The 27,161-nt window shown below is 53.3% G+C and overlaps 11 protein-coding genes across 11 annotated transcripts; 4 read left to right on the top strand and 7 right to left on the bottom strand.

Annotated features, from left to right (window-relative positions):
• Positions 1 to 747: 747 nt before the first annotated feature.
• ATEG_06428 (putative cellular morphogenesis protein (Rax2)) lies at positions 748 to 4,410 on the bottom strand (the record flags this gene model as incomplete). The annotated part of the gene is made up of 2 exons (XM_001215606.1): positions 748 to 974; positions 1,029 to 4,410. 2 exons carry the CDS (start codon positions 4,408 to 4,410, stop codon positions 748 to 750), a joined length of 3,609 nt encoding a protein of 1,202 aa, XP_001215606.1.
• A 1,214-nt stretch (positions 4,411 to 5,624) lies between these two features.
• ATEG_06427 (YjgH family protein) lies at positions 5,625 to 6,101 on the bottom strand (the record flags this gene model as incomplete). The annotated part of the gene is made up of 1 exon (XM_001215605.1): positions 5,625 to 6,101. One exon carries the CDS (start codon positions 6,099 to 6,101, stop codon positions 5,625 to 5,627), a length of 477 nt encoding a protein of 158 aa, XP_001215605.1.
• A 735-nt stretch (positions 6,102 to 6,836) lies between these two features.
• ATEG_06426 (Dyp-type peroxidase) lies at positions 6,837 to 7,784 on the bottom strand (the record flags this gene model as incomplete). Its single annotated transcript, XM_001215604.1, has 1 exon — positions 6,837 to 7,784. The coding sequence occupies one exon, from the start codon at positions 7,782 to 7,784 to the stop codon at positions 6,837 to 6,839; it is 948 nt and encodes a 315-aa protein (XP_001215604.1).
• A 663-nt stretch (positions 7,785 to 8,447) lies between these two features.
• Positions 8,448 to 10,628, bottom strand: ATEG_06425 (tryptophan synthase; the record flags this gene model as incomplete). The annotated part of the gene is made up of 3 exons (XM_001215603.1): positions 8,448 to 10,083; positions 10,132 to 10,435; positions 10,493 to 10,628. 3 exons carry the CDS (start codon positions 10,626 to 10,628, stop codon positions 8,448 to 8,450), a joined length of 2,076 nt encoding a protein of 691 aa, XP_001215603.1.
• Positions 10,629 to 11,127: 499 nt separating this feature from the next.
• Positions 11,128 to 13,640, top strand: ATEG_06424 (FACT complex subunit POB3; the record flags this gene model as incomplete). The annotated part of the gene is made up of 9 exons (XM_001215602.1): positions 11,128 to 11,164; positions 11,328 to 11,412; positions 11,595 to 11,817; positions 11,896 to 12,413; positions 12,467 to 12,706; positions 12,757 to 12,888; positions 12,941 to 13,174; positions 13,224 to 13,296; positions 13,350 to 13,640. The coding sequence occupies 9 exons, from the start codon at positions 11,128 to 11,130 to the stop codon at positions 13,638 to 13,640; spliced, it is 1,833 nt and encodes a 610-aa protein (XP_001215602.1).
• Positions 13,641 to 16,106: 2,466 nt separating this feature from the next.
• On the top strand, positions 16,107 to 17,448 carry aspB (septin AspB; the record flags this gene model as incomplete). The annotated part of the gene is made up of 3 exons (XM_001215601.1): positions 16,107 to 16,221; positions 16,288 to 16,754; positions 16,813 to 17,448. 3 exons carry the CDS (start codon positions 16,107 to 16,109, stop codon positions 17,446 to 17,448), a joined length of 1,218 nt encoding a protein of 405 aa, XP_001215601.1.
• A 707-nt stretch (positions 17,449 to 18,155) lies between these two features.
• Positions 18,156 to 19,114, bottom strand: ATEG_06422 (uncharacterized protein; the record flags this gene model as incomplete). Its single annotated transcript, XM_001215600.1, has 2 exons — positions 18,156 to 18,667; positions 18,745 to 19,114. The coding sequence occupies 2 exons, from the start codon at positions 19,112 to 19,114 to the stop codon at positions 18,156 to 18,158; spliced, it is 882 nt and encodes a 293-aa protein (XP_001215600.1).
• A 663-nt stretch (positions 19,115 to 19,777) lies between these two features.
• Positions 19,778 to 20,845, bottom strand: ATEG_06421 (aromatic alcohol reductase; the record flags this gene model as incomplete). Its single annotated transcript, XM_001215599.1, has 2 exons — positions 19,778 to 20,722; positions 20,783 to 20,845. The coding sequence occupies 2 exons, from the start codon at positions 20,843 to 20,845 to the stop codon at positions 19,778 to 19,780; spliced, it is 1,008 nt and encodes a 335-aa protein (XP_001215599.1).
• Positions 20,846 to 21,435: 590 nt separating this feature from the next.
• Positions 21,436 to 23,117, bottom strand: ATEG_06420 (putative C6 transcription factor; the record flags this gene model as incomplete). The annotated part of the gene is made up of 2 exons (XM_001215598.1): positions 21,436 to 22,549; positions 22,645 to 23,117. The coding sequence occupies 2 exons, from the start codon at positions 23,115 to 23,117 to the stop codon at positions 21,436 to 21,438; spliced, it is 1,587 nt and encodes a 528-aa protein (XP_001215598.1).
• Positions 23,118 to 23,729: 612 nt separating this feature from the next.
• ATEG_06419 (uncharacterized protein) lies at positions 23,730 to 24,833 on the top strand (the record flags this gene model as incomplete). The annotated part of the gene is made up of 3 exons (XM_001215597.1): positions 23,730 to 23,797; positions 23,999 to 24,222; positions 24,286 to 24,833. The coding sequence occupies 3 exons, from the start codon at positions 23,730 to 23,732 to the stop codon at positions 24,831 to 24,833; spliced, it is 840 nt and encodes a 279-aa protein (XP_001215597.1).
• A 750-nt stretch (positions 24,834 to 25,583) lies between these two features.
• On the top strand, positions 25,584 to 26,979 carry ATEG_06418 (putative mitochondrial carrier protein; the record flags this gene model as incomplete). Its single annotated transcript, XM_001215596.1, has 3 exons — positions 25,584 to 25,796; positions 25,878 to 26,175; positions 26,234 to 26,979. 3 exons carry the CDS (start codon positions 25,584 to 25,586, stop codon positions 26,977 to 26,979), a joined length of 1,257 nt encoding a protein of 418 aa, XP_001215596.1.
• Positions 26,980 to 27,161: the final 182 nt, after the last annotated feature.

The raw sequence follows: 27,161 nt of genomic DNA, 5'->3' as shown, positions 1-27,161 counted from the left end.
TCCACGATACCCTCACCGCGAGCACCTCTCTCCGTAACTCCCCACCCCCCGATCCTCACTAGTCTCCTCCGGATTCGCTCTCCAGCCTGGACCACCACCAACCATCGATCCCTCCCCACGCAACATGACCTCACGATCGGCACAATCATTCCCAGGTGGATTTCCTCGACTTCATCCAGATTGCATTATTCGCTTGCGAACAGCCTGACATCTCACAGGCGCTCGGGACGAGATCCCCTCCGGCCCCAGTCTCCAGTCACGGCCAACCCAGACTAATATAGATCGGATCCACTCCGGCGCAGACGGGGCTTCGCTTGTGGTACCAGCATCCTCCCCATCTTACGATGATACCAATTCTGACAGTCAGGAATTCAACATTATTGTCATTACCGCGATCTCGCGCGGGCTATGTACATGTCTGTCCTCGCGGTAACATGTCATCGACTCAACCGCAAAATACACAATAGTACACGCATCCAACGAAGGATTTCATAAACAAAGACGGGCGATATCGACACGAAAGTACCCGTCACATACAGTAGAATGGGAATCAATGCGCAAAAACTCATGGAGCAAAAAAGATCTCCTGGGATATCAAACCGGAGTATAGAACGGTAGATGCAAACAAGAACAGAGAAGAATTAATAAAGGGTATAAGACAGATTGTTTCCCAAGAACGCCGTTCTGAGATGGAGATTCAAAGATCGAATGTTCTTCTTTTTAGATCGTAGATTGCTCTGGACCGTGTTATATCGTCGGCGCAGCGGGGTTGCGGTTCTTCAACGTGTTGAAAAGATACTCCGGAGGCAGACGCTGCATGTTCGTCGACCGGTCGGTTTGCGGACCCGGCACGTATCCCTGACGGCGACGCTGAATCTTATTGAAGATCACGCCCGCGATGACAATCAGGAACACGCATCCGAGGGCACAGCAGAACGATACCAAAACAACAATTCCGTTGGAATGGTGATCGCCTAGGGTCGAGTTAGCATAATCATTTGACGTCAGTAATCGCTATTTAAACTCACCTTCCCGGGTGTAAGGATTTTTATTCTCGTAGAACAGCTGCGACACTCGACCGTGTTGGCCACCCGACGTCGACGTGAGGATAAAAGGAGTCAATGCAGTTCCGTTGAAGAGAGCAGCAGATGCATGGCCGAAGTTCGGGATCACCAATTTACCGGTGACCAAAAGCATCTGATCGACGTTCAGGAGGTCAACATTCTCGTGATCCTTGGAGATAGGAAGGATTTCCAATCCTCGAATGTCCGTGCCGTCACCGAAGATCTTGTCGGCAAACCGGAAGCCACTGCCGTCGTAATTGACGAGAAAACTCGATCCGTCGTCAGATACTCCGGCGAGCCAGAACTTCGACACGTCCGTGCTGGCGGGAGTGAAAGCGGTGACAGTGCCAGGGATATCAGAACTCGACGCTCCGTCGAACGACTTCCAAACCTGGCCCTTGGTCGTGTAGGTCGCAACGACGGACTTGTTCCCCTCAATTTCAAGGTCGCCCACGGCAATCATGTTGTTATTGGACGTCCAACGGATCGCGAGCACATGGCCAGACAGGGCCGCACCGGGCCGAGACCATTGCTGCTCGTCCGAATCATAAAAGCAGATGCCTGGGCAAGGAAGTGCGCCAGCATTGTCAAATTGACCAGCGAAGTAGATCTCCTTGGAGTTCGGACGAGTGACGATCGACTTTACAGTCACGGTTTCGCCAGTGAAGCGCGGGGGCTGTGTTTCAGCGAATGTTCCGTTCTCCAGATCATATACGACGAAACCACCAAGCGCTGAGTCTCCCACGTGTCCCGTGACATTGCCACCAGCGTAGAGAGTGTCACCGGAAACGACAAACGTCAAGAAAGTCGAGTTGCTATCAACACCAGATCCCAGACCGCTGATTGTGCCCTCGTTGCCATCAACCATAGCAAGGTTGTGGATTTGGGAACCATTGCTGGCAGTAGTGGTGAAACGGCCACCGAGAATCGTGAGATTGCGGCCGGAACTGGTATCGTAGACACCAGTGTAGGTTGCACCGGTAGTGTTCGACTTGGGGAGCAAGGGCGTCAGCCCCAATTCGTCTTCGTGTAGCAGACTAACAGAGCTTCCGACCGAAATACCCCCCGACGCAAGGTTGCCTGCCAGGATGGTGATGTTTTCAGCTCTGGTCACGGCGGACAGATGTCCACTGAATCCAAACTGGGTGATGTTAAGATTCTGGAGCCAGTTCTTGCGGGATGGCAGCCAGACGGCAAACCCGTTGACGCTGCTCGACGGTATATCGTCAAATCCAAGTAGCTGGTCGAAATTGCCGCTCACCCCGATCGTGGTCTCATTTAGGTCGGCGGAAACGTTCAGTGATAGGGCAAAGACACGGTCAACAGGGCCGTTGACTCCTCCTCCAAGCGCCGTCCAGGTCTTGTCATTGAACGAATAGGCCGCCACATGCTTCAAGTTGCTGTTGCTACTGTCAGACGTGTCCGTGAAATTTCCGCCTACATAGAGGAGACTGTCCAACACGGCCATCGAGGCCACCTTTGAGTTGAGGCCCTGTTGGGCCATTGCAGTGGCGTTGCCATCCTCATTCAAGAACATGATGTTTTGGATGCCAGAGCCGGAGAAGTTTCCTGCAACATAGACAACGCCATCGTGGCTGACCAGACTCTCAACGGAGGCATTCTCATCCAGTTTCGTTCCAGCATTGTTGATGGCAGATGAGGAGAGGTCGGTATTGGTGTTGTTTGAGTTAGGGTTGAAGTCGTACAACCCATTCAGCTCCCCACTCAGACCTCCCGAAGCGTGGATCAAATTGAACTGGACTCGGGACGCGACGACGGTGATATCACCCTGGCCAGCCACGGGGGTCAAGGTGACCCTGGGGCGGAAGGACTCATCGCTAGCGTCCACATGGCCGGTGTAGATGACGTCAAATTTTTCATACAGGTTTGTCTGATAGATTCGCTTCTCGACGGGATCAGAGTTGCTGGACACAGTCGCAGTGACATTAACAACGCCGCGAGACTCGCAGGTGCCATCCTGACTACACCCGGGCGTCCAAAGCAAGATCGAATATCTACCGGACCGCTTAACATCTGGCATGAACACAACCGAGGTGTCAGTTGTGGTAGAGTCGGTCACATTGGCTGTCAAGTACTCGGACTGGCTTTCGTCCGTATCAGTGGTGGTCCATGAGCCAGTGTTGGAGGATTTAGACGGTTCCTCGATACCGGCACAAGTTGGCTCGTTGAAGTCGTTGATGGCATATGCGACGGTCTCATTGTCGTAGAGCTGAATTCCATTCAAGCCCGCTCCAGCCCCGTACCAGCCCAGAACTTCCAGCATGAACCCGGACATGCCGACGGTGTTTACGAACTTGAAATCGCGGTAGAGCTCGTCGGTGCTGTCGGACAAGGGGCAGGACGAGTCGCAGTAGACATCGTCACCGGTATCGGGATCGGTGTAGGTCAAGTTCATTATGCCATTGTCCGGGAGACGTCTAAAGAGAAAAGACTTGGTGCCCCTTCCCTCCAGATGGGTGTTGTATAAACGAAGCTTGGTGGGGTAGAATTCGTACCGCATATCTGCTCTCCAGTATCCAGGTGAGTAGTCGTCCAGGAGCCAGGTCTTGCCTTCGCCGTCGGCACCGCTAGTCTGGCAGAGGATGTTCCGGGGATCGGCGTAACCGCTTTTCGAGGAGATCGCATCGGAGGAGATGTTGGCGCTTGGGAGGTTGACGATCTGCAGGGTCTTGTCGGAGGAGGTTGCATTACCGATGCCATCAAACGCACCGCCGAAGATGATGTGGCCATCGTCATTCTTCAGAATCGAAGTCACGGCGCCATTGAATCCCTCAAACTCCAAGCTCGACCATCCCTGATCCACCACCCATACGGCGGCGTTGGTACTGTTCTTGTACTGGAACTGGCCACCCACATAGACGCGGTTCGTCTCCTGATCGCACAGAACAGCGGATACGGAGCCGGTGAGACCGGGGAGAGCCGTCACCTTGGTCGTGTTCGGATTGAACAATGCGGCGCCCGGAGATTCAACTCCACCCAGGCGAGTGAAATTGCCGCCAATGAAGATACCAGCGAACGAACCATCCTTCTTGGTGAAAGGGCACATCGCACGGATGGCGGCGTCGGAATCGGCAAGGGTCGTCATGATCCCGTTGGGAAGAGGCGTGAGGAGGGATTGGGTGTCATTTTCGGGGGAGGGGGTGTGTGCCTGTTCGGTATAGGCGTAGAAGGTCGCCGCATCGAAGTCACCAGCAAGGGCGACCTGGCCGAGGGGTCCGAGGTCGAGGTCCGGCTGGGATACGGAGGTGAAGGACAAGCCGTGGGCGAGATGAATAAGAGTCGACAAGCCAGCCGTCGCAGGCCCAAACAGTGAGGGGAACCTCATTGTCCAGGGGCGCGACGACAGGCGGAAAGCGACGGCGACACTCTGGGGTTAGATAACGAGGGAAGTTGATCGGAAAGAGCCGAGCGATATAAATGTGAAAAAATGCAGAGCGAAAAGTCAAAGTCTTATTGTAAGAATTCCAGCGTGGAGAGACGCGCGGGAGAGAAATCAGGAGGTGCGGAAAGAATGTAGGAAACCAAAGGACCTCCAATAGGAGACCCGGCGGAAGAATGAAGGACGGAAAAGAAAATGATCGAAAGAGAGGAAAAAAAGAGTGACTGACACTCGACGTTCCTTGGGAACGAACGGAGTGACTGGAGAACAAATCAAAAGGAACGACAACGACAACAGACAACGATGACAACGAATGGACGGGATGATGGGTCGAGAGAGGCACAACAGGGGCTGTGGGTGTTTGTACCGGCAAAGCAGAGGCCCGGACTATCGTTCCGCCGGGCTGCACGGGCTACTGACTCGCCAGCCACTCGTGCGTCCGCGGTTCCACTCTAATCTTATTATTATTATTAGCACCAGCCAGTATTCATAAATACTCAAAGTCTTCTATTCCATCTTATTCTAGATTCTACTTATTGTTCTACAATATTGTTCTCTTAATTATGATCCGATTATACCTATATTCTAATAACTAATAATGATACAATAGTCATCCACATTACCCGCCCGGGCGGACACATTCCATTCCAAGCTTAAGTATCCTCCTGGCACTTCTTACATCACCGTCGCGTTCCTGCAAATACTTCACCCGTCCGATCGCGTTGCCGCATTCCCAGTAGGTACCCATACACGCTAGTCCAGCCTCATTTCTACTAGTTACCCTTTGTACTCTCTCCTTCTTAGGACCTATGCAGTTATACATCTCAGAGGTATTTTAAGAAACCAAGTCCCAGCCACCTAGGTATTACCCCAGCCGACTATGCCGAAGATTCTCGGCTTCTAGTTTCCAGCCATGAATGGTATAGAAGATGCACACCGAAATAGGGTCGTTTAATTGCCACCTAATCGGCCCACATCTGCACCGAAATATAACCTAAGTCTTACTCTGTAACGTGGTCGCCAACCTTAGTACCTAGTCGTACCTATCAAAGCACAGCCTCCAAGGTAGGTAACCATCTAACCACCTCACGACATTATCCTAACGCAAAGTAGACAGACCTCACACAACAGAAAGCGACTCCTATTAATAGACTACCCACTCATGCATCCACCACCGCATCCACCTCAATTTCCACCAACATCTGTTCATCCACAAACCCATTCCGCACCACAATCATCGTTGCCGCCGCGCCCACGTCCGCCGCATTATCATGCTTCCCCAAGACCTCACGGAATCCCTCCCCCACCGCCGTACAGTCCGCCGGGTCGCCCACGAACATCCGCACCCGAACAATGCTCTCCTTGTTTCCTCCTAAGGCGCGCACGGCCGTGACACACTCCTCCAGCGCAACCCGAGTCTGTTGCCGTGCGTCTCCGGGATACTGAATCTGCGGTGCCGTCGGTGGGGACTGCGGATCAACCGCTGTCGTGCCCGACACGAAGATGTGCGATCCGTGTCGGACCGCTCGGTAGTAACCAATTCGTTGTTCGAATGGACTCGGTGTTGCGTAGAACTGCTTTTGTCCGCTTGGTGCGGAGTGGACTGTCCCCAACGGAGGAGTTGCGGTGGAGGACATTGTGATGGTTCGGTGTGACCTGGATGGTATGAGCTCACCGATGGTAAGTGGTAGAGGTACCTACTCCGTCGACGTATATGCGAATCTATTGCATTTGTAGAAAGGTAAAGTGTGTGTGACTCATGTGACTCATAGAGGGACGTGGAGCTATACTTCAGCCACATCTTCTATAGTTTATATCTTGGCATAATCTAACCACCTAGGTAAGGTACATTTATTATTGGAGACAACTGAGTGTCGTCATGTATTGTTGTCTGGTCAATGGAGTGCATTGGATGCATGCAAATGCAGGATAAAGCATCTCCAATGTTTAACCCTTACAGCGTGCGTGTTTACATTGGATCATCGAGCATAAACACTTGACGCATGTACAGTTGTCAGGGTATCTCGTAGATACGGATTTCTATATTTAGGGCATCATGTGCGGTGGTAATGAAAGGCCTGTCATGGTGATTTCGACGTACTCAATTTAATCCAAGTATAGCATCTTCAGAGAGGCTAACGTGTTAAGCTGTATAGCCGAAGTCATTACCGTAGGCGATATGACTGACGAGTTCTGTGTTCCATTAAGTTGTAACAACAGCCATCCTACAAAGGAGGACCACATCACTGTGCATGAGGCCAATTAGTTAATTCGCTTTTTCTCTCCATGTTTCTATACCACCCCAATCATACAACTCAGTTCTATATGGCTCGAATAAATACTAAGCGCATTAAAAACACCCTTCCAGCTCTTCAATCAGGATCGAGGCTAGCCAATGTGCTTGCAGAAGGCGCAAAAAAAGTCGTCCCAGTTTTCGCCGTTGAAAAATCCAACAGACGATCATGTAAACCCGGGGGATCACCCACGAACATCCGTTCCAGCATCTTCTCAATCACCCATAAACGTCGCGTGTAGCCGATGAAATAAGTCCCAAACTCGCCCGAGCCGGGCGATCCGAAAGGCATGTTATCCCGCAAGATACTCAGCTCGTTTCCATCGTCATCCTCGATCGTGTTGAGCGATTTATGCGACTGCTGGCCAGATTCAGCGTCCTCAAGTTCCACGTTGTCCAGCTTCGTGCGGCCGATAATGGCTTCCTGCTGTTCGGCGGGCAGCGATCTCCACCCCTTCATATCATGCAGGTACTTCTGCACGACAATATAACTACCACCTGTCGCAGAGGCGTCTTCAGTATCGATCAGAGTTGAGACCGGAAGGGCCTGGCCGACGGGGTTGGCCGTGCCATCCACAAACCCTAGCAGGTCGCGGACGTCGAAATAGCGGAAGCCGTTGGTCTCGTCGACGACTGTCACCGCGTCCCCGAGAATGTCCATCAACTGTTTCTCGAATTCAAAGCAGAGGTCTCTTCGCTCCGCGCGGATGTGGAACAGGAGGTCTCCGGGCGTGGAGACTGCCGTATGCACTTTGCCCTTGACCTCACGGAAGGGATGCAGCTCCGCGGGCCGTGGCAGACCTGTGAGGCGATCCCAGATGTCGCTGCCGATGCCAACGGTGCATGCGAACGAGGCCTTCAGGTCGCGAAATGAGACGTTCTTCGTGAGATCGTCAATGCTCGCGAGGGCGGAGCGTGTCGTCCGGATCGCTTCGGGGTCGTCCTTTACTGACAGGACCAGGAAGGTCGCCGATCCTGTGAGAGGGGCATCGATAGGCTGGGGAGTCATAGGAACACGAGCGCTCATATTTGCCCTTACTTGTCTCCTGGTGTTGAACGGGGTGTTTATCTGGTGGTGGCGTAGTGGTGTAGGGTGTGTTAATGCCGTGATTCGAGCCACCCATCCAGGTCCTCGCCCAGTACTCGAACTCCTGCCACTGGAGAACGACCGACTCAAGCAGATGTTGTGAAGTATAGATCTGGCTCTGTTGACACTCATGACACTTTTGTGTTGTCGGACCACCGCCAACGATATAGGTGTGCCTATTTGTAGTCTACCACCCGCAGTCTACTCGTCATCCATGGGTTATCCTCTGGATGTAGATGGAGAATCCAATGAATTGACTTTAATTTCACACTCCCTTCTATGAAAGACCAAATGCCCTGAAATGGTGACATCATGAACTACCATTTCCGGGTATGTCGGCAATCACGTGTTGACTGCAGCCCTGATTCTTTCCTTCACCTTACTCTTGATTCATACAGATTGTTAATTTTCAAAACTCCTCAGATGATTGTGTGGATGTTACCAAACCTGGTGAAGCCAGCCAACATTTCCCGCAGCCGACAGGCAACCACAGTCATAGCGTCAGTCTTACCCAACCAACATTACCATAACGCATAGTACACCCGTCATTGAACTATAGACAGAAGAGAATCTAGGAAATGCAGAATGCAGTCGATTTCTATTTTAAAGCCGTAGATCCCATCCGATCTGGGAACCAATCTGGGGCAACTCCTCCGCTACAGTCTGCACATCTTTGTCCCCTCGTCCACTTACGCAAAGCACCAAGTCCTTCCCATGGCCTAATCTTCTCGCCGTCTCAACAGCTCCCCACACTGCGTGGGAGGTTTCTAGTGCAGGTATTATGCCCTCGAGTTCAGTCAAAAGTCTGAACCCTTCGAATGCCTGAGCATCAGTGGCAGCGATGTACGTCGCTCTCCCATTGTCTTTCCAGCTTGCCAGTTCTGGCCCGACCCCAGGGTAACCTAGCCCAGCTGACACAGAATGCGTCTCGGAAATCTGCCCGTGTTGGTCCTGTAGGGCGTATGTCCGGCCCCCATGTAAGACTCCCACGCTGCCTCCAGACAACGCCGCCGAATGCCGTGGAGTATCCAGCCCTTTACCGGCAGCTTCCACGCCTACTAATTCAACTGATCGATCACCAGAAAAAGGAGAGAACATTCCCACTGCGTTCGAACCACCTCCGACACATGCGACTACAGCGTCTGGGAGTCGGCCGATCTTTCTCTGCAGCTGAGCCCTTGTCTCGTTCCCAATCACAGACTGGAACGTCCGGACAATAGTAGGTAATGGATGGGGGCCAATAGCGGAGCCAATCACATGGTAGGTTGTGTCAAGGTTGACGATAGTCGCGCGAAAGGCTTCATTAACCGCATCCCGGAGTGTACGGGATCCCGTCCCGACAGGAACAACAGTTGCCCCTAACAGACGAATACGGAGGACGTTGTGAGTCTGCAGGTGCACATCTTCCGCGCCCATATAGACAGTGCATTTCATACCGAACTTGGCACATAATGCCGCTGTCGCGACGCCGTGCTGGCCTGCCCCCGTCTCGGCAATAATCTCAGTCTTTCCCAGACGACGAGCTATTAACACCTGGCCGAGTGCGTTGTTAATCTTATGAGACCCGGTGTGGTTAAGATCTTCCCGCTTCAGCCAGATGTTCGCGCCGCCTGTGTGTTGCGTCAGCCGATCTGCTAGGTGTAAGCTGGATGGACGGCCCAAATACTCATAGTACGAGCGAAACTCGTTCCAGAACTCTGGGTCGTTGATAGCGGCATCGAACTCCTTCTCCAGTTGCGCTAGGCATGTAGTCAACGCCTCGGGGACATATTGGCCACCAAAGCCCCCAAATCTGCCCACCCCGGCGCTTGGGACTGCCTTCTCTGTGGAGGCGCATTCTGTAGTGTCACCGTTCAGATGAAACGGGGGCTCGGGGAGCTGCCTCGCTTTTCTGGCTTTGATTTCCATGCAGTATTCTTCCACTGCCTCTGCTGACCGACTAAAAGGCACGTCAGAAAGAGTCGTTATGATTTTGCTACCAATGACGGCGCCATCGGCCATGGAGGTGACGTTGAGGAATTGTTCGCGAGTACTAATCCCAAACCCGACCGCAATAGGCACATTTCCTGAGAGATACTTGACCTTTTTGATAAGATCGGGCAGCTCATTGTTCAATGTACCTGCGGCGCCAGTGACTCCCATCCGCGAAACAAGGTAAATGAAGGAGTCGGCCATTCCACAGAGGAGCTTCATGCGCTCTTCCGTAGTCGAGGGTGCAATCAGCGGCACATATGATAAGCTGTCCATGTCAGGAGCAGTACAGACGGAAGAATTGTTCACTACTTACCCTGTTCTCGTACACCCGTTGCGGAACCTGACTGCTTCCTCTGGCGGCAAGTCGACGATAATGAACCCGTTTACTCCCGCCTCATTGCAATCAGCTAGTATTTCCGACTCGCCATAGCGAAGTAGTGGGTTATAGTAGCCCATGAACAGTACGGGTATCGTCAAGCCTCTTCTTCTTGCGTCTTTGACCATCTCCAGCATTGACGATACCGTGACTCCATTTTCGAGCGCCTTCGAATTAGACCTTTGAATAGTTGGTCCGTCCGCAATTGGGTCCGTGAAAGGGAGTCCAAGCTCGACGATGTCTTTATATTATCGTCAGTCCTTCTGGGTTGGGGGTTTGGTTTGGTGGAATAACTCACCAGAACCTCCGGCCTGCATGCCCAGTAAGATCCCTGGGGTCTCCTCTGGAGTCGGAAAGCCAGCTGTAACATAGGTGACCAACGCAGGTCGCGATCCCTGTTTGTCCTGTGCAAAGGTTCGTTTGAGATGCTCCATTTTTTGTGGTGTTGTAGTATGTGAATCTGTTTGAAGAGTACATTGCCAGAGACTGACCCTGCTCTAACTATATATATGGTGGTACTGGCGTACGCCAGCGTGTAAAGGAAGAAGACTACTAGGTGTGATTCAGTCAATAAATTGCTGGTCGATAAGTAGGTCAAACCGGGCACGGGACGTCCGAACCAGGCTTCCATCCCACCGATGAAGCTACATACATAGTAAGAGCGGCAAGTACTCAAGCCACCTACGCCCTCAGTATTAGGTGGCTTACAAGTCATCCTGCTTTGGAACACTGGGACCGTTGTGACCATGAGACATATCTGACTCATACGACTACTTCAATGGCTAATACTGTCGGTGGCTGTATACTGAATTAGAAGACATCAGGTAGGTAGTTACCCAGGTAAGTCCTTGGAGTTGGATCGTCATATTGTCTGAAATCGGTGTGCAGTTGGACAGTAAGATTTAGCATCTGAATCTACACAGTATTGCATACATGTCGACCGTATGCTATCTTTCATCCATAGTACCAAGTATATTCAGTCCATGTCCTTCAGTCAGGAGGCTGAGTTCTATTAACATGCTGAAGAAATGCAACAAGTCACTGTCATGCCTGAGGCACATAAGGCACCATACCACACTAGTCCTAATTAGGATGGAAATGTGGCTCAAGCGGTCTTACCCGATCAGGACTAGGGGACCGCGTAGCCACGCGCAACGCGAGACTCCAGAAAATTGGCTCTATACTAGGAGAGCTCATTTCGCCGCAGACTGTCCTTCTGTCCACCAGCAATAACCGCATCCACCTTACTTATCATCCACCTGAACTCCGCAGATATCGCAATAATCCGTCTCCGCTCTTATCTCACTCTCATCTTCCGAAAATCACCCGTTAAAGCTCCTCCGCCATGTGAGCTCCTCCGTCCCTGTTCCTCCGTGTCCCCAGCTAACAATCCCGTCCAGGGAGAGCTTCGATAACATTTACCTCGACCTCTCAAAGCAGACCGGAAGATGTAAGCTCGCGGAGAGTGGTCTGGGATGGAAGCCCTCCGGAGGCGGCGACACTTTCACCCTGGATAGCAGCAATGTCGCCGCGGCCCAATGGAGTCGCGCTGCAAAGGGATATGAATTGAAGATCTTGTCGCGCACATCCGGTGTCATCCAGCTCGATGGATTTGACCAAGAGGTATGCGTTATCCCGGTTTTCGCGCAAGATGCGATCTCGATAAAGGGCAGATGGCTAATCAGAGTGGCGCGATTGTAGGATTTCGAAAGACTCAGCAAGGCGTTCAAGATTTGGTACGGCATCAACCTAGAGAACAAGGAACATGCGCTCCGAGGATGGAACTGGGGCAAGGCGGAGTTCACGAAAGCCGAGTTATCCTTCAACGTCCAGAACCGACCAGCGTTCGAGATCCCTTACTCCGAAATCTCCAACACGAACCTTGCGGGAAAGAACGAAGTCGCCGTCGAGTTTAACCTGGCCGCCGATGGGACTTCCAACGCTCAGCCAGCTGGAAGCACGAAAAACAGGGGTCGCAAGGCGGCTGCGGGGCCCGATGAGCTGGTCGAGATGCGATTTTACATCCCTGGAACCGCCGTCAAGACGGAGAAGGGCGTGAAGGAAGAGGATGGCGAGGAGCAGGAGAATGGAGAGGAGGAAGGCGAGGAACAGAATGCGGCCAATCTCTTCTATGAAACGCTCATGGACAAGGCCGAGATCGGCGACGTCGCCGGTGATACCTTTGCTACTTTCTTGGATGTTCTCCATCTTACCCCGAGGTCCGTATTCTGTACCCATTGCTCCGTCTGTGCCACGTTAACCATTGCTGCAGAGGTCGGTTCGATATCGATATGTACGAATCCTCCTTCCGGTTACGCGGTAAGACATATGACTACAAGATTCAATACGCATCGATCAAGAAGTTCTTCCTTCTGCCGAAGAATGACGACACCCACACACTCATTGTCCTGGGTCTTGAGCCTCCCCTTCGGCAGGGTCAGACTCGGTACCCCTTCCTGGTTATGCAGCTCAAGCTGGACGAGGAGATTAGTCTGGAGCTAAACATGACCGAGTGAGTCAAGTGAAATTTCGTGGTTAATTTCCCTTACTGACAATGTCCAGTGAGCTGTTGGAAACTCGCTACAAGGATAAGTTGGAACCTCGCTATGAAGAGCCTATCCACCAGGTCGTTACGAAGATCTTCCGCGGGTTGTCGGGCAAGAAGGTCATCATGCCCTCTAAAGACTTTGTCAGGTTCGTTACGCGCTGTTCCCGATCGATTGTTTGGGTGCTGACCACATAATAGCCATCATGGCCACAGCGGTGTCAAGTGCTCTATCAAGGCAAATGAAGGCCTTTTGTACTTCTTGGATAAGAGCTTGATTTTCGTCCCGAAGCCGGCCACATATATCCAGCTTGAGAACGTCGGTGTGGTCACGATGTCTCGTGTTGGCGGTGCTGTGTCGGCGAGCCGCACATTCGATATTACGGTGAGCCTGAAGGGTGGAATGGGAGAACACCAGTTCAGCAACATCAACCGGTATGTAAAAGATGTCCGGGGAGAATTATCATGTACTAACGGCCCACAGTGAGGAACAACAGCCTTTGGAAGACTTCTTCAAGGCGAAGAACATTCGGATCAAGAACGAAATGTCCGATGATGTACGTTTCTTTCACTACTGGCGGGGATTTGAATGGCAAGCTAACTTTATCAGACTTCCGCGCTTATTGCTGCGGCCCTTGACAATGAGGATATGGCCTCTAGTGACGAAGACGGCGGGCGTGCGGACCGGGGTTCGGCCGACGAAGATGAGGAGTCGGTCGACGAGGACTTCCATGCCGAATCGGACTCGGACGTCGCGGAGGAATATGACTCTGCCCATGAAAGCAGCGGCAGCGGAAGTGATGCGGAGATGGATGATGCTTCGGATGCAGGGGAGGAGGACGAGGATGTCGACATGTCGGAGGAGGAACGCCCGAAGAAGAAATCGAAGGTTGGGAAATGATTTGGCGTTGTCCCAGTTGGAGGGGACTGAATTGGTCTTTGAGATTGTACGATCATAGTTGCATAATGAACAGGGCAGTATGACGCGATCTGTATTCCTGAGGCCACACAGGTCTATATGGGGGTAAGTTCTACCTGTCTGAGGGACTGGACGTCTGATGCATCATATGTATCGGCTGGCATTATGCGAATTAACTTTGATAATGACCGCACTATCGGATCTTCCATGCAGTTGAATATCATGCTGGCGTCGTTAGCGGCTGTCGATGTTCTATGGTACGTCTGTTGGTAGATATGTGCTGTCGATCCGAATGCACGGTGCAGAGGACAATTCATGTACTTATTTCTCTCTACGGTAGTTTGGGAAGCTGTTGACTTATAAGTTGTGATGTGGACTGGGTTTGGCCATCTGTTCCTAAGTACATTCCTCGGGTGACACCCGTTTATATGTCACGACGGTATGCAGTCTACTGTAGGTTTGGGGGGACGGCATATTGTGTTCGCCAGGAGAAGGCCATGGTCACCAGTGAATAGGGTCATTGACATTCCTATCCACAATGTACTCAATAGACTCCATAGAGGCAATATACGTCTTTTATTTCGATTAATGTGAGATGGATTAATCATCTGTGTTTGTGTTGCTGGATTCATACTATTCATGCTATTAGATCGGGCAATTGGCTGGACGGATGGACTGTTTTTCTGCCCCTGACGGAACGGCGAAAAGAATCCCCTGAGAGACAGGACTGTACGACTCGGTATGGTACATACATGGATGGATGATGTGGCGTGCTCTGAATCGATGACAGGACGGTCCACCTTGATTCTAGGCGTTAGCGAAGACGAGTTGAAGAATTCTTCATGATAATTCTTGTCGAAAAAGTCTCTTTTTGAATTGATTAAAATCAGCATGATTGTCTGGTCTCTATTATGAGGCCATTTGTCCCGTGTAGATCGGTGTAAGGTACGATACACGGATACGATCGTCTCTTGATGGGTCAGGAGTTCCCTACGATCCATGGATGCATCCAGCACTGGGCTCTTCCGTGAGATTGTCAACACTGGAGATGGAATAGGAGGATACGGATAGCCGTCATGATGATTGCAGAAGGTTATGATGTTTAACCTGTTACTATGAGTCCTATAGCCATGGATTGTCTCTTACTAAGAAAGTATAGTACCTAGGTCGGTACTCTGTAGTTAGGTACCTGTAGAAAGGTACCTGTAGGTATTGGGGCATACAACTGTCACAACAACCGGACTCAATTGAGGAAATCCAAATAACACAATTGATTCTAAACAAAAGATCTCTGACAGTTCAGTTCCAGACCCGACGGATTCTGGGTCGAGTGGTGAGGAAATCCGACGAAGAAGATACCATTTGGGGTGTGGTCTGAAGAGGTTAGCCCCCCTTTCTTTCTCACCACCTTCTCTCTCGCTCTCTTCCCTCTCTCTCCCCGTCTCTCTCTCCCTCAACTCCGCAGCTCCAGTCGTTCCCCTGTCGCTTCTTCCCAATTCTTTTCTTCTCTCTTTCAACGTCCCTTTTTCTTTTCTTAGCTTCTGTTTTTTTATCCCTATTCTCCCCCTCTACCTTCTCCCGTCTCGATTGTAATCTCGTGCATACTGCTGCTCCCCCAGTCGTGCTCTGAGATTCCTCTTGACCCCCCTTTAGTGTCTCACTTGTCTCCTGCGCGGTGATCGACTCAACCTTCCACCCTTTTCGAAGGTATCCCGTACAGTCGAATTCCTAGGTATGAACCGTTGGATGCAACGGATCCTGGCATCTTTCGCATCTGTCACACCCAAATCCTCCCCTTGCACAACATGGTTCCCGTTCTGGATGGGCTTGCCTGAACCTCTCCTTAACTCCGTCCTGTAAGGGTCTCCCGGGCTAATCAAAGCAGGTTCTGCCTGTTCAGGGGATTTTTCTCGTCAACCAGACCAAACGCTCGCTACCCTCGAATTTCTCGACGCTCGCTTCCAGATCGAACCTTACGATGGGTAAGCTTGTCGCCTGTGCCACCCCGTTCCTCCCTTCTCCCAACCTTCTGCCGCAATTCTTCGTCGATTTCCCTTTCGTCTGCCTTTCTTACCCCCGAGTTCTCGCCTCTGGTCTCCTATCATGTTACGTGCTGGACGTCTGAGTCTGGACCGTCTCTCGCGGTCGGATTCCAAGGCCCGCGACGTGTCCCTCCCAGAGACGCTTACAGAATCCACCTTGCCCTCCTCCAAGTCGCTTACCCTAGGCTCCCTCGCCTTCGAAACGGACGGAGATTCCTCAACGGTTGCTGACTCTATCAACGATGTAGCCTCCCCTCCTCCCACCAATGGCACTCCTTCCGTGGAGTCGCCCGACAGCAGCAAGCCCAGTTCCCCTTTTGTCGAGCGCAGTAACCCAATGGGTTCCGGAAACGCCCAGACGGTCAGCTCGAAAGACCCCAAGGCTGTGGCTCAGGCCGCTACAGATATGAAGAACGTCGTTCGTCGCAAGCTCACCGGCTACGTCGGTTTTGCAAACCTGCCCAACCAATGGCACCGGAAGAGTGTTCGCAAGGGATTCAACTTCAACGTGATGGTTGTTGGTAAGTCAATTCTTTCGATATGAACAGAGAGTTAAGAGGACCCGGCATTGACTGACACGATTGTAGGTGAATCGGGCTTGGGAAAGTCTACCCTCGTGAACACCCTTTTCAACACCTCCCTCTACCCCCCTAAGGAACGCACCGGCCCCAGCCACGACATCATTCCCAAGACCGTGTCCATCCAGTCCATCAGCGCCGATATCGAAGAGAACGGTGTGCGTCTTCGCCTGACGGTGGTCGATACCCCTGGATTCGGTGACTTTGTGAACAACGACGACTCGTGGCGTCCGATTGTCGAGAACATCGAGCAGAGATACGATGCCTACCTGGAGGCCGAGAACAAGGTCAACCGCACCAACATTATCGATAACCGTATCCACGCCTGTGTGTACTTCATTCAGCCCACTGGCCACTCGCTCAAGCCCCTCGACATTGAGGTGATGCGCCGCCTGCACACCAAGGTCAACCTGATCCCCGTCATCGCCAAGGCCGATACCTTGACCGATGAGGAGATTTCCCTCTTCAAGCAGAGAGTACGATATGCCCTGCCTCTAGACCGGTCTGGATGATGCTAACCCTGTTCCTTCCAAGATTCTCGCCGATATCCAGCACCACAACATCCAGATCTTCGAGGGTCCCCGCTACGAGCTCGATGACGAGGAGACGATTGCCGAGAACCAGGAGATTATGTCCAAGGTTCCCTTCGCCGTGGTGGGCGCCAACAACGAGATCACCACCCCGGATGGCCGCAAGGTGCGCGGTCGTAGCTACCCCTGGGGTGTGATCGAAGTCGACAACGAGGAACACTGCGACTTCGTCAAGCTCCGCCAGATGCTGATCCGCACCCACATGGAGGAGCTCAAGGAGCACACCAACAACATGCTGTACGAGAACTACCGCTCCGACAAGCTTACCCAGATGGGCGTGGCCCAGGACCCCAGCGTGTTCAAGGAGGTCAACCCGGCGGTCAAGCAGGAGGAGGAGCGCGCCCTCCACGAGCAGAAGCTCGCCAAGATGGAGGCGGAGATGAAGATGGTCTTCCAGCAGAAGGTGGCAGAGAAGGAGAGCAAGCTGAAACAGAGCGAAGACGAGCTGTACGCTCGACATCGCGAGATGAAGGATCAGCTCGAACGTCAACGCCAGGAGCTGGAGGAAAAGAAAGCCCGCCTCGAAAGTGGCCGGCCGATCGAAGAAAAGGGAAAGAGAAAGGGATTCTCTCTCCGTTAAAGGAGCCTCCTTGGGAGGGAATGCCATGGACCCCCAGCGGGATGGACGGTCGTTGGCGGTCCGTTGGTTGTTGTACGTTTGACTCTCCACGACTGTTGACTGACCCAGCGCTCTTTTGCCATCTTTTTTTCTTTTCTATTTCTTCTTCTGTGTTTATTGGTGCCCTCACCCTACGCTCCCTCAACTTCTTTTCTTCTCGTATCTGATTTCCAGTAATGACTGCTTGTCCCTGTTCTTTTTAATGGGTGGATGGAAGAAAAAGAATGCCGCGTTTTCTTTCCTCAGCCGGATTAATACCAATTGGGGGGTTGACTAGGAGATGTGCTGGGACACAAGAGCTACATCCGGATGGGTGGCCATGGCCGGCGACCTTCTGTCCTCTTTCACTTCTTGTTATGTACTTTTGCCGAACGCTATACCTTGTTCCCGCGTGTTTCCTATTCCCCCGTGTGGTTTTTACTCTTGATTATAGTTTACTGTTTGTGTCTGAACGTCTTCTGCATCTATTCTAGTCAGAACCCCCACCCTCCGACCATCATTCATTTTCTCTTTGACTTGTTGCTGTTTTGTTTGTCAATGCCAGTTGTTAAGACGCAAACTTTGGCCTTCTTGCGGTAGTTGCTTCTGCCCGTGGCTCCAGCTCTTGTAGTGGCTATAGATTAATCTGACCCGTGTCTCCCACAGCACGACCACGCGTGTAGTCTAGACTATATTCCACTTCGACTCCAATCGCAGAACCACGGATGAGACAAGATTTCCATAGGGGAAGGCCTCTTGGCAGGATCATATTGCAGAATCCATCGAATGAGTGCCTTTACTGTGCGGGCTTCCTCATCAAGATCCGGGCCTGCCTGATCAAATAACTCTTCCACGGATGTTTGCTCCAACATAAGTGGTTCCTTCCCCGGAGCGACTCCTCCAAGCTGACAATTAAAGAGCTCCCTCTCGGGCGTGAAGTAGAGCGACGAGGTCTTCCAATGCCCATAGAGCTCGACCGGGAGGGGACCGATCTGGGCATTCAGGGCAAGAAGATGATCGTCATCTTCAAAGTCGGACCATGGCACACAGAAGAGTGGCAGTCCAGTGATAAGCTCAAAGACAAGACACCCGAAACTCCAGACATCAAGGGTATTGTTGACGGCTCCGGTGAGAATCAACTCGGGAGCTCGAAGACCGCGGGGAGTAACGGGCTTTGTTGGGGGGTCGGTAAAGAAATATGCTGTTCAGGGTAGCAGGTATGAGTTAGGTACACATATTCGTTAGAAAGAAACAGGCAAGGAAACGGGAGGGACGCACCGCCGCCCATATCGGATAATTTGACCTTGAACCCCTCGGCGTAGCAGGTAAAGGGCACCAGCGGCTGCGCAACGCAGAGATACCGCGGCGCCCATTTATCCTCTTTACCGTCGAGCCGCTGGACCGGGGGCGAGATCGACCGGGCCTGGACGTCTTCCGCCTGCCGGAGCACGTCTTCGGGCATAGAATCGATATCGTTCAGAGTAAAGAGCATGTTCCCCGGCTGGAAGTCTCCATGGGCGATGCCGTTTTCGTGGAGAAACGCAAGAGCCTGCAAGGACTGCTTCAGGATGCCCTTTGCCATGGGCGGCGGATAGCGGACCTTCATTTCCCACCTTCGAGGGTTGAACTGCGGCAGTTCCTCGACCATGGTGTTTACACTTGGACCCATGGGCTCAAAGACCAGGCACTTGTGGACGCCGTTGGGGCCGCGGTGCTCGAACTCGTCTAGTAGTTGCGTGATATGCTGGGCTGCTTCTGTTGGTGCGACTTGGGAGATGTGGCGTAGCATTTTTAGCTCGGTTGTTGATTCGGAGATCTTTGATACAAGGATCTTTAGGGCGACGTATCTACTGTTTCTGGAGGAGATGAGTAAGGATTACGTGCAGCGTATGTGGAGGAACGTACTTCAGGTCCCGGGCGAGCCACACCGTCGAGTAGGAGCCATCGCCGAGCTTCCGGATGACCTTGTACTGGCCGTTGCTGAAGACGTCGCCGAGGATGACGGGGTGATAACCACCTGGGCGGTAGTCCTCTACCCACTCACAGGGTAATGTTATCGGATTGAACCTCCGCGTTGCATCTACGCCCGTCGACGGTGGTGTGGGGGGCGAGGAACTCATTGCTGCGATGGGGATGCGTGTCCAACAGTTGTTGATATCTTCACTGCCACGAACAAGGTCTCCTTGGCCGAATGCACGTGACTGAACTGAAGTATTCATACAAAGAATCAGATTCTTAAAATAGCGACTTTGCCAAATATCCATACGTAAATCAGTTCGAGTTCCTTATACGACATATGTATATGTCGTGTCTAGGCCGCCATACGCTCGACACGAAGCTCCAGCCCCTTGACAAAATCAATTCCAGCCTTCGTAGCCTCATCCAGGCTCTCCTCCGGCAATCCCAGCAGCTCATTCTGCGCCTTGACCGAGAGATTACTAGGATTATCCGGGTAGAACGCCCTGGCATACAGCATCTTGCTGAACCCAGCCAAGTTCCCCGCTTTCACCTGCGCCAGGCCATCCTCGTATCGCTTCTTGGACGCCTCATGGGTAATCTTCCAGTCGGCGTCGGTGGTGCCAGTGACCCGCTTGACGCTCTCGAACATATCGTTCTGACTGACCACAAAGCTCTTCACATACACGCCCTGGCCGAGGAACCGCGCCAGCGTCAGGCTCTGATCATGCTCGTCCTCAGGCAGCTCAGGCAGACTGAGGACCTTGGCCACGGCGCGCCCAACCTGCGGCAGTGTCGAGGTCGAGTTCTTGGTGTTCCCGTCGTCGTAGAGAGTCAGGGACCGCGTGTTGAAGTCGAACCCGAAGCGTGTCTCCGAGCCCCCCAGGCTGTACTCGTACCAGAACCCGCAGCACACGGTGACCCACTGCATGCCGAGCCGCTCGACCTCGTCCCGGTTGGCCTTGGCCACGGGCCCCAGCATTGTCTCTTCGCCGAACTTTATGTCGTCAATGTCAATGCCGTACCCGTTCGGCATCACGTAGGGAATCCCGGCCTTGGCGGCCGCGTGGACGAGCTTGCTGTGGGAGTCGCGAGGTGCAGTAGGGGCCATGGTGATGATCAGGAACTGCTGGTCCTTGAGGGCCGCAACAAGGGTGGCCTCGTCGTCGTAGTCGACGGAGGCGACGCGCACGCCCGCGGGGAGTTTGTTGCCGCTGTCTTTGCGGGAAAGGGCCGTGACGGTGTGTCGACCGGTGTTCAGGAGAGCGTTGGTAATATGCCATCCAACGGTGCCTCCGGCCTAAGGGAGCGTTAGTTATGCTGGTTGCGTGATGTTGTTGAAGGGTGTACTTGCGCCGACGATGGCCACTCTTTCGATGGCGTTTTTGAAGCCGATGGGCTGATCTTTGGCGTACTTGGGCATTGTGGGATGGTACTATTCGCTGCGATGGTGGTTCAACGAGGTGAGAGAGGTAAGTGTCTGGCTCTCCCTCCAGAGAGGGCGATGCCCGTCTGCCTATTTATACATGTCAGACCTAGTCTCGAGTGCGGCCTCCCCCACTGCCTTGTCATATGGTCATACTTGAGAGTCTCGGGCATTAAGTCTCCCCGATCCTGGGGTATATTCGACTTCCTTGTCATATGGTCGTACTTGAGAGTCGGACATTGAGTCTCCCCGATTCTAGGGTATATCGACTGGACTCGCCCGGAGATAAAGGAGTTACGAAAGATCGCGATGGGCGGAGATTGATAAGCCCGCGCTTCTCCGCTGCTGCCGCAACATAAACCCGCAATAACCGCACAGAAAGCCGCGAGGCGCATAGCATTAATGATCTCCCTTCGGACATAAGTCAAGTGCAGTTAAACTGCCTTCCAATGTTAGGTATGATACTTTCCAACGTTAATATGTATCATATTATCATAGGTACAAGTTGCAGTTCATTGAAACGCCACAGATACCACCAGACTCCGTAGTTTGATAACCCATATATCGAGGTCAATGAACCCGCATCATTATAACTGGACGCCAGGACCGAACATGGGGTAATATGGTTCGATGAAGAACTGATTCCAGTCCAACCCCCAATCCATATCTGGCACCGCGGTGTTGGCCTCGGATGCCGGCGGTGCCGGAAAGTATTCATAGCCCGCTTCGACAGCTTCTAACTGTGCCAGTTCTCTTCGCGTCTTTGCCATACGGAGGCCGAGTAAGTGCCGCGCCATCGACAACGCATCACGCGTCAGTCCTGTATCGGCCGCCTTGACAAGGTTCTCTAAGCTTTTGAATGCGGAGCCGATGTGAGCCGAGGCCGCGGGATTGTCCATGGCTAACAGGATGCAGATATATTGGAAGACGCTGCCGATCACGTTCCAGAACAGACGACCCTGGCTGGCTTGCTGCTCGGCCGCCTCCACGGCGGCGTTGCCGCTATCAATGAGGAGCTTCATGATATCGTCCGGCATGCGGACCTTAAGCTGGTAAAGGCGTCGATAGAAGCAAAACGCAATCTCCGCCTTGGTCACTACTAGAAAAGGATGGGAAACATGGACCTCATCCAGCGCTTTGATACGCATAAATAGCTCCTCACTCGGCGTTGCCGGCTGCGGTTCGAGCTGGAACGGAGAATTGGGCGATGGAATGATCTGAATCAGTTGTACGAATCGAACAGCAACGGACCCTGGCACAGAGACGATAGGCTGGCAGGTCACAGCCCGAAGCCCTACAGGCGACCGATCGTACTCGTAGGACAGCATGTTATGTCCTGCCCAGGAGATCCAGAAAATCCTCCTCAGCCGGTCTGCATCATGCCCAAGGGCAGCGGCGCCGGCGATGGACGCCATTTTCTGGATGCTAGCTTCCTCGTGCAGCCCTATCGCTTCACAGAGGTGCATTTGCGTGCATGAAGCGACCCACACATTGATGGGCCGGGTCGTTGCCCGTAAATAGATCACTCGCATGCCCCATGCGACGATGTGGTCGATACCATGCCGACACATGGAGGCCGGATCGTCGAGGATAGCTTTGGCGTATTGCACCAGGTCCGACTCCCGTGTGTGCCTATTGGGAGATAGGAAAGATCCGAGAGCAGAAACGCCGGCAGCCACGGCAGCAAAGGCGACACCGTTGCTGCGCGAACCATGATAGTAATCTTGACATCGCTGGGCGTAGATTCTGGGGTCCATCACGTCGACGATGGGCCCCAAGACCCGAGAAGTACGCACGCGAGAAGAAGCCAAAGGTCTTCCTCCGAGATCAGGTTTCCCAGAAAGCAGTGAGCATTTGATGCCTCCTCGGGGCGGATGCCAAAGTTGTAGGCGAACGATTGGATCTTGGGAGGGCTGTCGGCACCAAGAGCCATGCCTAAGATGTGCGGAAATGCCATGGTCGCCGATGCCCCGGAGTATCGGAACATTTGCTCGTCGAAGATGCCCGTGTCAGCGTCGCCTTCGCGGCGGTCTCGCTCCATGGGGGCCCGGCTCGTCAGACGGCTTTCACCGAGGCTGCTGCGCTTGGTTGGAGGAGGGTGTTCGCCACCGTCCACAGTACCAGTGGTGCTGTCGTCGGTGTACCTGCAGTTGTATCCGTAAGTGGTGCACATGTCACAAGGATACACGGTGTCGCATTTTCGCTTGCGCTGATGGCATGGGATGCATGCCTTTCTCGCCCGCTTGCGCTTGGCGTTTGTTGTCGACATGACTGGCAGGCAGTTATGGGCTTCAGAGCTTACTGCCGTAGGAATGAACAGGAGTCGAGTTGTCCTCGGCTTCCATACACTCCCTGATGTAGACCGAGACCTAGTAATCTGACGACATATCAGAATGTTTTGAGATGCATGTGGCCCCCACTGGTTCGCCTAGTCAGATAGTCAGACGAACGCGCCGATGGAGCATGCAATCCTGGCTATGTAGCTAGGAGCTAGCTGAGGCATTGCGAGTAATTCTTAGGACCTCCAAGCTAGGAGCCTTGTAGCGACCCATACCTGTGATCTGTTAGCAATGGTATAATTAGTGCTTTCTTGAGAATGACAATGCTAGACGTCATCGGGATGGGGAGTTTGTGGGAGGTGGTCATGACGGTCAAAATCCGTCCACCGCCTCCTTCCCCGCCCAGCCTCCTTCACCTCCATCAGCTAAGCAGCGTAGCTTCACTTCTCGCATTCCATTCCACTCTCCTCTCCTCTGTTGACCTCCTGTCTCTCCCACATTACCGCTCATCCCGACATTGACCACCTCGGGGTCTTCTTCTTTTACCTCTCCTCCCGACTTCCGCCTACCCACAACACCCGAGGTCTTCCTCAGCTTGCTCCATGGCGCCCCCTCCTCCATCCAACCTGCCCTTGGCCGAAAGGCTGAAGGCTCTCGCCCAGACATTGCAGTATGTTCTATACTCCGGATGGGATCTGGTTTCTGGATAGAGTACTGACCGATCGCTCTTCATAGGTTCGCCTGGTTTGTTGGGTACGTCCCGTTTGATTCTCACAACCCAGCCCCTGTGACTTGACACCTTCACACCTTCTCTGCCATTGCGAGGTTCACACCAGAGTGATGCCACAGATATCGGGTTAACCTACAATAGGCACGTCACCCTGCTGGTGTCCGTCTTTCGCTATCTGCTCTCCTACGTCACTTTCAACTACTACTCCTCCACCGCCCAAGTATCATACCGCCTCGCCTTCTTGTCCGCCGCTGTGACATATGGTATCGTGGTGTACAAGGGCCACATTGCTCGCGGTCGTCTCCAGGGCAGCGTCCCCAGCATTGCGTTGAAGCTTGCGGGCGATGAGAATGTGCAGTACCTCGGTAAGTGGTCGTGCGACTGGATCGGGGCTCTAGTGGAGGCAGCGGACTGACCCCCCATCCTAGGCATGGCATTGGTCTGGCTCTACTCGCGCCAGATCCCTCTGGCCCTTCTCCCCTTCAGCGTGTACTCTGTTTTCCACGTTGCGACCTACTCTCGCGCTCATCTGATCCCTACCCTGCAGCCTCCCGCCCAGGCTGCTGCGTCTCCGACCTCCCCCGGTTCTCCCAAGCCGGCGCCTAAGCAGTCTGCATTGGCGGAGACCATCGGTCGCTTTGTGAAGCAGTACTACGATGCGAGCATGGACCTTGTCGCCGGTCTGGAGATGGCCCTCCTGCTCCGCTTGGCGTTGTCGATCGTCACCTTCTCCAAGGGAAGCATTGTGCTCCTGTTCATCTACCTGGCTTTCTTCCGCGCGAGATACACCCAGAGCTCCTTCGTCCAGCAGGCTGTCCGCCACTTCACTGCCCGAGTGGACGCCACGGTGTCCCACCAGAGCACTCCCCCCGCCGTGCGTCAGGGATGGGACACGTTCAAGGGTTTCGTGCGCCAGGGTTACGAGGCCACGGACATGAGCCGCTTCACGTCCGGCGCGGCTAAGAAGCCCCAGTAAGCGGGGGCGATTTCGCTAGGGATGGCGCCCCGGATCTATGGCGAACGGCTGCAAGAAAAAGCGTGATAGATTTGGATGGACTGCGGCTGTCTTTGCGGGACCTGCGCTTCGACAAGATCACAGGGCCCCTCTGGTTCATTGGCTACCACAAGCTTATAACGACCTCAGTACCATTGTTCCCGGCATTACGGGGAGATGGAAAATCATGACGAAGGGGTGTATGTTTTACGGACGGAGTTGGATGCGGGATGTATGATGGACGACGTTGGATGGGAGAAATGCGGAGGACAAGATTGGAGATGCGAGATGCATCTTCATTCACGACTATTGATTTTTGAATGACACAACGTGTACTAGTTATGAACATTTCCGTATTACCAAGCAGTCTCTTGATGATGTAGATGTAGGACCCAGTAGGCGGTGCTGTGGCGACCCGTTGCAGCCTGAGGCCACTCGGTCTCGGACGCGGAGAAAACGAAAACCGACCGAAATTTTGAGCCCGTTTGGGAATTGGCCGAATTCCTTTCCTTCTCATCGAGAGGTGCAATGTGCCCTTTTCCCTCCCGACTTTCGTTGGCGACTGTATAGATCTCTTGACCTTCTTTAATTCTATTTCCCCTTTCCTCTCACTCTCTTCTTCCCTCCCCGTCATCCTCCGGTGGCGGTCTTCCGGTAACCAGCCGTTCCGCCGCATCCCAACCCCCGTGGTTAGGCCCGCACCACGTCCTGGTGGGTTGCGGTGTTCTTGCAATGAGCTTGACCACGCGCGTGTTCAACCTGTTCTCGACGACAGACTCTTCCCCCGTGGACTCGACTGCGTCGACCGCTGCCTACTCCAAGACCGCCAGCACCGGTGACCATGTCTTTCATCCGTCTCCGATAAGGCCCGGCGCCGACTCCTCCGTTCACAATGCCCCGGTATCGATCGACGAGGAAGAGGAGCCGCGGCCTCCGTATCTCCATGTATGTTTGCCGGAACAAATGGCCGGTCCGCTGCAGACCGGGTTGTGTGGATCGTTCATTGTTGACCGAATGGGTTTCTAGGCTATGCTTGCGGGCGGTACCGGCGGGACATGCGGCGACATGCTGATGCATTCGCTAGATACCGTCAAGACGAGACAACAGGGCGACCCCCACATCCCGCCGAAATATACGTCCATGACCTCGTCATATGCGACCATATACCGCCAGGAGGGTGTTCTCCGAGGCTTATACGGAGGCGTTACTCCCGCGCTTTTCGGATCCTTCCCGGGCACAGTGATCTTCTTTGGAGTGTATGAGTTTACGAAACGTCGCATGTTGGATGCTGGGATCAATGCCAATATTGCGTACTTGTCGGGAGGTAAGATTTTTCGTAGGAGGATTTGAGTATCGGACAGGAGCTGATGGATGGTCTCTAGGATTCTTTGCGGATCTCGCTGCCTCGATCGTCTACGTCCCGTCCGAAGTTCTGAAAACGCGCCTGCAGCTGCAGGGCCGCTACAACAACCCGCATTTCAATTCGGGCTATAACTACCGCTCGACCACCGATGCACTGCGCACGATTGTCCGCCAGGAAGGATTCTCAGCTCTGTTTTACGGTTACAAGGCGACCATCTTCCGCGACCTCCCCTTCTCCGCGCTGCAATTCGCATTCTACGAACAGGAACACAAGATGGCGATCGACTGGGTGGGGTCGAGGGATATCGGACTGGGCCTGGAGATCCTGACGGCTGCCACGGCCGGTGGCATGGCGGGCGTCATTACCTGCCCCATGGATGTGGTGAAGACGCGCATCCAGACCCAGCAGAACCCGGACACTGCGGCGCCCAAGTCCTCGACGGAACCGGCCTCGATCAAGGAGAGTCCGCGCGCACACGGCGCATCGCAGACGACGTCGACTCTGCGCACGCATTCGCGACCGATCTCGACCTCTGGGGCTTCGACATCGGTGGCTCCGCCGGGGGCGCCCCGTCTGGACACATCGTCCTTCTTCACGGGCCTGAAGATGATCTACCAGACGGAAGGGATCGCGGGGTGGTTCCGCGGGGTTGGGCCTCGCGGCGTGTGGACCAGCATTCAGAGCGGCACGATGCTGGTTATGTACCAGTATTTGCTGAAGAAGCTGGAGACATGGCAGACGATGGGGGAGACGGGTCCCCTATAGGTCTTTGGATCTTGTAGATATGCATGAGCATGCGCACCCATGGATGGCTATGTGGAATGGCGTTTTGGCAGGGCTGTGTTTGTTTTCTTTACTTCTTGGTCTGTGTATACACACCCTGTTGCGGAGGATGTACGATTAGAGATAGACTAGACATGGCTAATTCTATGTATGATAGACTTGGG

Source organism: Aspergillus terreus, genomic scaffold, assembly GCF_000149615.1.
Source record: "Aspergillus terreus NIH2624 scaffold_9 genomic scaffold, whole genome shotgun sequence".
Taxonomy (NCBI): Eukaryota; Fungi; Ascomycota; class Eurotiomycetes; order Eurotiales; family Aspergillaceae; genus Aspergillus; species Aspergillus terreus.
Note: the sequence above shows the minus strand (reverse complement) of the source record. Positions and strands in the feature narration are given on the sequence as shown.